The sequence below is a fragment of the Sinocyclocheilus grahami genome, unplaced genomic scaffold, assembly GCF_001515645.1.
Source record: "Sinocyclocheilus grahami isolate Dianchi unplaced genomic scaffold, SAMN03320097.WGS_v1.1 scaffold99.1, whole genome shotgun sequence".
In the NCBI taxonomy this organism is placed as follows: Eukaryota; Metazoa; Chordata; class Actinopteri; order Cypriniformes; family Cyprinidae; genus Sinocyclocheilus; species Sinocyclocheilus grahami.
The window spans coordinates 999622-1010017 of record NW_015505278.1 but is presented as its reverse complement, the minus strand read 5'-3'; the positions used below and the strand labels follow the sequence as shown (position 1 = coordinate 1010017).

The following is a 10396-nucleotide window of genomic DNA, read 5'->3' as shown; positions in this document are numbered from 1 at the left end:
CTTTGCAAAGACAGTCTGGTGCTTCTGACTCACAGCCTGTAAGTAAGTTTTTATATTTAAAGAATTTGCTACTGACGATTCAAATGCGAGTTTTGAGCAGTGTAGAGTAGCGATTGTTGTTTGTCGTTTCTTCGATCACAAATGCAGACATGGTTTTATGTTTACGCAGCGCGATACGCAACGCGTAAAAAGACAGTATAAGTCATTATAATCAGTAATTATGTCCCCACTGGATGCAACAAATGCCTAGTTTATAATGGGTTTTACTGGTTTTGTCTCGTCGCGCATCACTGCATCACAGTATGGTAAGGGGCGTAACATTTCCGTCACACGCTTGAGATATTCGGCCAATCACAACGCATTGGATAGCTGACCAATCACAGCACACCTCGCTTTTCCGACTGATGAGCTTTGTAAAAATCGACGCGTTTCAAAAAGGCGCGACAAAGAGGAGAAACAATAATGTACATTATGTGGAAAATAATGTATTTTTTTAACCTTAAACCGCATAAACACATTGCATTACACCAAATAATGTTATTTTTAGCAACATCATATGACCCCTTTAAACAGAGAGAGTGTCTGAACCCCGAACGTTATAAGAAAGGCTATTCCAGAGTTTGGGAGCCAAATGCGAAAAAGCTCCACCTCCTTTGATGAATTGCATTAACTGATTCAAGATTATTTCAAGTTTGCGAAAAAGCTTTACCTCCTTTAGTGGACTTTGCTATCCTAGGTACTACCAAAAGTCCAGAGTTTTGTGACCTTAAGGAGTGTGATGGATTGTAGCGTGGTAGAAGACTAGTTAGGTACGCAGGAGCTAACCTGTTAAGGGCCTTATAGGCAAGTAATAATATTTTGTAACTGATACAGAACTTAATAGGTAGCCAGTTCAGAGACTGTAAAATTGGGGTAATATGATAATATTTTCTTGACCTGGTAAGGACTCTAGCTGCTGCATTTTGGACTACCTGTAGCTTGTTTATTGAAGATGCAGGACAACCACCTAGCAGTGCATTACAATAGTCCAGTCTAGAGGTCATGAATGCATGAACTAGCTTTTCTGCATCAGAAACAAGTAACATGTTTCGTAACTTGGCAATGTTTCTAAGATGGAAGAATGCTGTTTTTGTAACATGGGAAATATGATTTTCAATAGACAAGTTGCTATCTAATATAACACCCAGATTTTTGACTGTAGATGAAGTAACCGTGCATCCGTCTAGTTGCAAATTGTAATCCAAGGGATTCTGTGTACTGTTGTTTGGTCCAATAAGTAATATCTCTGTCTTATCCGAATTTAATTGGAGAAAATTATTGGTCATCCAATCTTTAAAATTGTTAATATTTGTTGATAGACATCAAATTTACAAAGCAAAAAAAAAAAAAAACATTTATTTGAAATTATTTTAAAGTTCACTTTTAAACTTAATGTTCCCTCTATTTGTTTTTCTGTCTTAGCAAAACCTCTCTGTTTGGCAGACAGTTCATCTACCTGAGCAAAAACATCCTTTATAATGTACCTGACCTGTACATTGTACACACAAAAGTGGTTATCATGCAGTTGCAGCTTGTAATTTTAAGGTGCTGTGTCTAATTTATTTGACCTTTGACATAACTTAATAATATAATGTATAATAAAAACCAAATTGATTAAATTAAATGACTGTGACAACAATTGTTGTCTACAGAGAGCATAAACACATCAAAATGAAATGTTAATCTACTGCATATTAATTTACGAGATTGTTTATATCAGGGGTGTATAATATAAAAAGAAGCAAATTCAAGCATTTATACTTTATTCGATTAAATAATTTCAAGCGGATCGCTCTGTTCTGATCATTCTCTTTCTATGAAACCCGTAAACCGCATTCACCGCTTCTAACTCTACAATGACAATAGCTTTATAGCGGCTGACCTGAACACTGCAAATATTGCTTATTCACTAGAATACAACTAAATCCCACACCTTTAGCATCTGCCTTTTTTCCGCAGGGGTGCATCACATGTAGGCGTGGAGATTAGTGCTTACAGTATTGTTTGTCTTGTATGTCTGTTAAATCCACAAAAAAATTTAAAAAATCAGTAAGAAGGCTAAAAACAGATTTAAGAATCTATTCGGGACATTCATGTAATGAATAATTTAGTTATAAAGGCAGAATTATGACTGTCTCATGCTGAATCCGTGAGAGGTGGCAGCTCTGTATCTATTTATATCTTTTTTATTAATATTTTAATATATTATTAATATCTTAATATATTATTATATCTTATACACTGTAGTGAATTTTGCTTTTGCCAACCTAGGGAGGCTAAATAGTGTGGTGATGGATACTCGCGTCACCAATGACGTTATGATATTTGGATCACGTGTCCCTTAAGGTGTGGTTATGAATACATCACATAAGAAAGATTGTTAGGATCTCTAACTTGTAGAACCTCTTTCTGTATCATCAACACAAGGAAGACACAAGTGTAATAAAATATAACAAAAGAACAAAAGATAGACAAGAGTAATCAACAACTATTAAATTAATACCATAAATGAAATAGGAATAAAGTGCAATAAAATGCAAAAATGCAAGTGATTATGTTGGGTATTGCTATGTTAGAGCTACGTTATCTGGAAAGATAAACTGTTGCTACTCTGAAAGAAATAAGGTGAAGAACCTTATTATGCATCAAACAAATACGGGAAAGATTATTTGTTATCAACTGCAATCAGCTATATAATATCGAATGTAAATGAGAAAATCATATACTGATAATATACATCAATGCCAAGGTCTCTGGAAGAGGTTTGGATAAGTGACAGTTACGTTCTCTGTGGTCAAGGGAGCAGTCTTTTGGTGCGATGAATGAACCTGAAGTATTATACGCTGTAGAATCTACATTTGTTATTGTATTTCTGATGTTATCTATTTTATCAGTGAAGAAATTCATAAAGTCAAAATACAAAGTAAAGAGTTAATTAGAATAATCGAATGTAAGAATAATCAGAGACCGACAAACAACCAATGTGCCTTTCAACCTAAATTAGAATTCAGATACTAAAATGGAGTCAGATTGAGTTAAACCTAAATTGAATAACTCTGCGCGCTGAAAAGACCGAACACGCAAGAGACCTTCATCCGCCACTGGATACCTTCGTTGGGCCAGGTGCGCGGACCTTACATCTAGTTCATGTGTATTTATGGGTACATAGAGCAGTTGAGATAAATCAAGCAGGTTATTTGAGAATCCATCTTTGGTGGCTGGAACAATAGTTTTGCTCGACTCCAAAAGAGTTTATTAGGTCAGTAAACGCAAGTCCTAATGCATCATTTGTATTATCAATGTGAATGTTAAAATCTCCAACAATTAGTGCTTTATCAACGGTAACCAATAGGTCTGAGAGGAAATCTGCATTCTTTTAGGAAATCTGTATACGGCCCCGGTGGTCTATACACAGTAGCCAGAGCAAGAGATACGATCGATTTATTTTGCGTATCTGACAGTGTAACATTAAGCAGAAGTATTTCGAATGAGTTAAACCTGTATCCTGTTTTCTGAGTAACATATATATACACACACATATATTGTCTTTTAGCTGCTACCTTAACTTTGTAACTCTTTATAGGTAATTTTGTTTGACTTCTGATGTCTATTAAAAATCTTATTCGAGTAAGTTAGTAACTTTAATAAAAACGTTTTTATGTAGATAAAAATATTTAAGCTAAAAAGCCGCATGTATTTTTTGCTTTTTTACTTTTTAAACCGGACATAAAACTTATGATTTAATACTTGGTTGTTATTTAGAAAGTGCTCGCGTGTGTAAACACCTCTACTGTCGTGGGAGATCTGACACTAATCGGTTATTTCCAAGAGTTAATTTTTACAGCTGATTCAGTGATTCTTTATTTTGTCACGTAATCTCTCTGTTTTTGATACCCCGGTGTGTTACTCAATGCTCTGAAACATTCCAGTAAAGCCACATATAGCTACTGTAGACTATTTATTACGGGTTTTCGGTTCTGTTAATTTAAGGGTGTTTTTAAAAATAATTTCTTGCGTTTATTTCAGCCGTACTTCACCTCACCTAGAATTGTATTTATTTATTTATTTAAACGTTTGAATCTTAAGTCAGTCAAAGCCAAGTTGTGAGTCAGTCAGTGAGTCTTTGACACACGGCTCAGATCGATTCAGTCAGTTTCATGAACGAATCTTCCAGACCTGTTTGTCAGCAGGTTCATTAAAAATCAGACTCAAAAGAATGCTTTGTTGAAGAATCGGTTATCGAAGGATAGTAGGCTACTCACACCAGATGCTTCTTCTGTCCTATGGAGTGTCCTTCTGGAGTGTTTTGGTTCTAGACATGCCAAATCTGAGTATTAAACATTAATATGCATGCAATTCAAATATGATTTGCATTAAACTGATTTATGATGACACTTACAAAGTCGTAAAGAAGTTTAATTGATTGTAATAAAATACAAATACGTGCACACATTTTTGTATCATCACCATCAAAATGTTCAATTAGATAAGTTGATTTACAATGAAGTAGTAAGTGCTTGTGTTGCTTCAGTGTAATTTCAAGAAAAGGATATGAGCTGTATTTTCCAGTATCTCATATAGAAAGCAAAACCTGCACCCATTTCTCTGTAAGCTTCCTGGTACCGTAATTATGGCTCTTTTGTAAATATTTGAAAGTCCCAATCACCCTGCTGCAAACCATGCCATTGTGACTCATCGTCCATTTCAGTAAACCTCAGCAGGAAAGAATGTGTCATGCCAGTTTGGAAACGGAATCAACTTTTCCTCCCTCTCTCTGCAGAATGCCTTCGACAACGCTCTGAAAAATGCCGGGAACAAATTGGTAGTGGTGGACTTCACAGCCACATGGTGCGGGCCCTGCCAGAGTATCGCTCCATTCTATAAAGTGAGCATTCATGCACTGCTGAATATGGCGCCGCATCCGAGATTGAGAGTGACATCTGGAGCTGTCAGGTTTATTCTATAGTATAGAGGCCTCCGGAATCACTGGGAGTGGCTCTGTTGTTGTGCTGTCGGGGCAACCAACAGGAAAGCTTCCTTAAGAATTAAAGCATGAATCACTTATAGAATGTAAATGAGAGCCAGTGCTGATAAAGAAAGAAGAGAGGGATAAAAGACAAAAGAGTGCTGATTTATTCCTTAAAGGCAATACCTTATTTTGAGGTTTTGGTGTGGTTGAGAACTAACCAAATTACAAAAGAACCTCAGCCACATACAGTCAAACAAATTTATTCAGACACCTTCAACATTTCACACATTATCAGTTTATTCGCTATAGTTTAGAAAATGCTAATAAAATCTGGCAAGAACTCGGAGCTAAACTGTCAGAACAAATTCATCTTGATAATCAGATAACACTTAAGCAAAATATGTTCAGGTCAAAGTGTGAATAATTTTTGGTAACAATTTTTTTAATCAATTTACTGGTAGTCCACTGTATGACAGATTTTTGGGTATAGGCCTAATATGTCCATTTATTTTGCTATCCTCACTTACATAAATGAACTATAGTGTCCTGCACCCACTAGTAAAAAAATACCAAAAATTATATCTGGTGTCTGAATAATTTTTGGTTTGTATGTAATATACATAAAAATCATTAACCGGTTGTTTACTTTTACTTTCAGTCAATACACAAATTGTACCTGGTTTAGACAATTAAAGAAAGCATATACAAATTTAACGGATGAAACGGAATGAATAAAATATATGAAGTTCAAAGGAAGTGCTTTGATTGCAAGCTTTGTGGTTTGCTTTTTACTACCGCCTTTTTCCCCCCTCCACAGGCGCTGTCTGAAAAAGAAGAGAACAAAAATGTTGTGTTTCTAAAGGTGGATGTGGATGATGCACAGGTTAGTCACCTGGTGTCTTTTTTCTCTTATGAATGCACTCGAAAGTCTACAGACTACTGAGCCAAATGAGCAGAACACCCTTTTACATAGATTCACCATCTGGGTTGTACGGTGTTACTTTCATTTGAATACATGGCCTCCCTATCTCCCTCCCACAGACAAGGATGTCTGGTGTAGTATAATGTATTTGGATACTCACAGACAGCCTAACCTTTTGTAAGCGACCCAAACACATTGGAACATCCCAGCACACCCGGTTGCTGTTCTCCTGATCGGCTTGCTGATAGTGTGTTATTTGATTCACGGGATAGCGCTCAGAAAGGATATTGGCGGTCATTCAGTTTTATCAGAGGTAGATCGAGACTGTGCCAGAATGGGACAGTTCTGATGGTTGCCCATGTTGTTATGGTTACAAACACTAGATATTATTACAATGCTGTGTTGCAAAGCAGATGGGGGACGGGACGTGTGTATTTGAAAGCTGAATTCTTGATACATGTTTGCGATTTGTTGAAATGTCATGCTTTTTGCCTGACATTTAAATCGCAAGGCAAGGATGGCAAATGTGAGAAGAGTGTTTGAAGGTTCTGGTAACAGTGCACATATCCAGTGGACCTTTTTGTGACTGAATTCAGGAATGGTGCAAAACATAATTTAAGATGAAATGAATATGAAAATTTTTTTTTTAATTTCGACAGCCTTCAAGTCCTGTCATGGATGTAATTTCAGCCCTCTCTTACAAAAGTGCTCAGACTGGCTAAGCAAAATGAAAAGACACTATTAAATAGGTTTATCATCCCACCGCAGACTAAACCTAATCTCCACTCCCTCTTTCTCTTATCTAGGATGTGGCCACTTTCTGTGAAATCAAATGTATGCCAACATTCCAGTTCTACAAGCATGGAAAGAAGGTAAAACAGCTTTTGTCCTATTTCCATGATCTTCTGAGGAACAATTTTTTATTAGCCGTTTTTGGCAGTTTAAAGGGTTAGTTCACCCAAAAATGAAAATTAGCCCATAAATTACTCCCCTCAAGTCATCCTAGGTCTTTATGACTTTCTTCTTTCAGACGAATCCAGTCGGGAGTTATATAAAAAAAAATTGTCTTTGATCTTTCAAGCTGTTTCATGGCACTCAGTGGGTGTTGCAGGCTTCAGTCCAAAAGCAGTTAAATTACACTGGAAGCAGTTCCGGGCGGATGACGTATGGAGGTCGGCATGCGCCGCTCAGAAGTGAAGCACGCGGAAACGCAGCAGAGAGATCAAAACAAAACAACGGTCACTAATTAGAAGTACAAAACGAGGATTTGTAAAGAAGAATGTCAGAGGATTTCGATATAAGCCAAGAGGAGAGTTTTCCTTTGCTAAAGTAAAGAAACTTTGCTTCCTTTGCTCCGGTTAACAAACGTTGGTTTTCACGAGACTCACCTGCGCATGCGCAGTGCTGACCTCATACGTCATCCGCCTGGAACTTTTTTCAGTGTTCAACAGTAAGCGCAAGCTACTGTCACGGTTTGGGTAGCCGATGGAGCGAGGACTCAGTATTGCAGAAAAAAGGGTTTTAATGGGTAAAAAATAAACAAACAGAAACACAAACTACCCCATGGGGGAAAAACAGGCTGGCAAGGCAGGATCTGGACACATCCAGGGATTGACGATGACGAACTGACCCACGACTGCAAACACAAGGAGAATAAATGGAGAGCAAATGAGGAGGCTAATGAGGGATCACATGTGGGACAAATTAACTAATAATCAGGTAACAAGATGGGAGGGGTCAAGACAATTGACATGAGCACATGGCACACCGAATCAAAGACAAAAAGCCATGTGCTCACACAAAACAAAACACAAGCACATGGCCAGCAAAACAAATCACAAGCCATGTGCTAGAACAAGAGACACGAACACGCAGCTAATGAGAAAACTCATAAGCCGCGTGTTCACACAAGACAGCAAGCAAAGCACGCGGCTGAACACAAACCGCGTGCTTCACAAAACACAACACTCGTGGACAGAAGAGCGCACGGCCGAGCGAACTCGAGACCGCACGCTCCCACAACAGACAGAACATGGAGCGCGAGTGTCCGGACCCCGACACGTAACCGAAACTCAAGACATGAGTGCCGGGTTCTGAACACCACGCTCCAACATGAAACAGTACACGTAGACGAGAGCGCACGGCTCAAGCACACTCGAAGCCGCACGCTCACATGAAAACACTGACATGACGCGAGTGTCAGGGCTCTGTCACAAAACTATGAATTACACTAGACCGAAGTGACAGAACCCTGACAGCTACATTAAAGTGAATATTACGTATTACATCGATTCGCTACAGAAGGCCTTTGTTCACCCCCCCCAGAGCCGTGTGAGACACTTTTTTTTAATGGATTGGCGCTTTTTATTTAACTGCTTTTGGACTGAAGCATGCAACACCTGCTGAGTGCCATGAAACAGCTTGAAAGATCAAAGACAATTTTTTATATAACTCCGACTGGATTCGTCTGAAAGAAGAAAGTCATATACATCTAGGATGACTTGAGGGTGAGTAATTTATGGGCTAATTTTCATTTTTGGGTGAACTTACCCTTTAACCTGTTGTGCTGTAACTGATTCAACAATTGTTTTTCAGATTGATGAATTTTCTGGATCAAATCGATCTAACCTGGAGGAGAAGATCAGTATGCATAAATGAAGAAAAACACACAAACCAACCACTGTAATAAGTAATATACGCAGATTTTGTTTTTTGATCTTAATGTAAGAAATCTCTAGAGTCTAGTATAGAAACATCATTCTCAACCTCTAACTCATTCTAATTTTATCTGCTACATTTATATCCTATTTTATTCTAGTTTACATATAGAAACAGAAAACCTTTTGTTAAATATTTTGGCCCTCTATAATGGCATTTTATGTTTGTATGAAATAAAAACTTTAAAGGAAATGAAAAGTTGACTTTTACAAAATTCTTGTATTGTACTGGTTGTATCAAATTGTTCAGGTCAAATGTTTATTAGTCATATGAGACAGGCAAGTAGAACAAACTGAAAGTTTAATTGAAAATGCATCATAATTAACTAGGAATGAGAATTACAGTTGGTTTTCATATAGTAGTGTTTTCTGTTTTAATAAACATGAAAAAAAACATGAAAAGAATAGTTTATATACATGTACACTGGACAATCACATCAACATTTTTACACATTGTTCATGTATATAGCAGCAGCATATATTTAATACCGTTTCATTTTCTACATGAAAAAATACAGCTTTAATTTACAAAACCACTTAGAACTTTCTGAGGGAAAGAGAAAATGCGTTGTATACAAAATTCTGATATTAAGCCATCTTGTTCCAACACATTCGGACTCGAACTCTTGTAGTGTGGCACATTAAAAATATAAGTATCCAGATCTTCTTTTTCTGAAAGACAATAATTAATAATCAAAGATCAGCTGAAGACCATTAAATATCCTTTTTGATCCAAATATTACCACCATAACTAAATAAAATTCAAACATTTATGATAGTACTTTCTTGAGGCATTGGTGCATTTTGCTTGTACAGTTCAGACAGATGGACAATGAAAATGTATAAGCTCATTTGATTCTTAAATCGACCAAGTGTCCAGTAAATCTAATTGTGAATCGCTCTAACCGGCAATGAAGGCTGCAGCATGTAATTAGCTGAGGGATGCAGATATCAAGCTGACTAGCTGGAAATGCTTTTAGTAAAACTGTCAGATCAATAGTACTTTACTGAGAGACCGTATTTGCTGAATACAATCTTGACATTGGTACTGAATCAGTGAAAAACAAATGGGAAAGAAGCGAATTACTTAAAAAAATGAATCACAATAGAAAATGGCCGCAGCAGTATCTATTTCCTATCCTTATGCCATCTCAGAGATTGGATTGAAACAAACTGCCGTGCCCTGGGAAATGTGTTTACTGTAAGAGATATGCCATCATGAAACTAGGCGTGTCTGAGCCTGAGGCATGAATTCACATACTGACACGGCAGAGTTCAGAGAAGGCTGGTTCTCATTTTCATTTCCCAATAGTTTCACTACTCGTCTTTTAAAATCAACAACAATCTCCCAGCTGAGTAATTTAGTGTTTCTTGTGCAATACGCTGACAATCTGTTGAGGACTGTGAAATGTTTCAAAATGTTATATTGCATGTGATGTATTCACATTGTTGTATTAAATAATTCAACGAGTAATGTTCAATCTTCTGGCCAATCCCCACACATTAGGAATCTGAATGAAACATGTGGAAATTCCTTTCGATGATCTGCTTGTAGAGTCCTTACAGCGAAGACACGACAAGGCCACCAAAGAGAAGAATAAGATGGAACGAAGAGACAGGAGACGACAGAGATCAAGAGAAGAAGGATCTCATCACCACTGCTAAAGATCCGATTCGGTTCATTCGTCAGCGATTAATGAAACGGGTGAAACTTGGAAATGAGAACTTGACTTGGAAATGAGAACTTTG

General features: G+C 37.3%; 2 protein-coding genes across 2 annotated transcripts in view; one reads left to right on the top strand and one right to left on the bottom strand.

Annotated features, from left to right (window-relative positions):
• The window catches only part of LOC107588158 (thioredoxin-like), a 9657-nt gene extending 811 nt beyond the window's left edge, over window positions 1-8846 (top strand). Inside the window, exons 2-5 of the mRNA XM_016276174.1 lie at window positions 4820-4924; window positions 5826-5891; window positions 6737-6802; window positions 8526-8846. Coding sequence (XP_016131660.1) covers window positions 4820-4924; window positions 5826-5891; window positions 6737-6802; window positions 8526-8588 — 300 coding nt within the window. The 3' untranslated portion in view covers window positions 8589-8846. The remainder of the gene's footprint in view (window positions 1-4819; window positions 4925-5825; window positions 5892-6736; window positions 6803-8525) is intronic.
• An 86-nt stretch (window positions 8847-8932) lies between these two features.
• The window catches only part of LOC107588157 (sushi, von Willebrand factor type A, EGF and pentraxin domain-containing protein 1-like), a 79281-nt gene continuing 77817 nt past the window's right edge, over window positions 8933-10396 (bottom strand). The window contains exon 49 of the mRNA XM_016276173.1: window positions 8933-9319. Coding sequence (XP_016131659.1) covers window positions 9289-9319 — 31 coding nt within the window. The 3' untranslated portion in view covers window positions 8933-9288. The remainder of the gene's footprint in view (window positions 9320-10396) is intronic.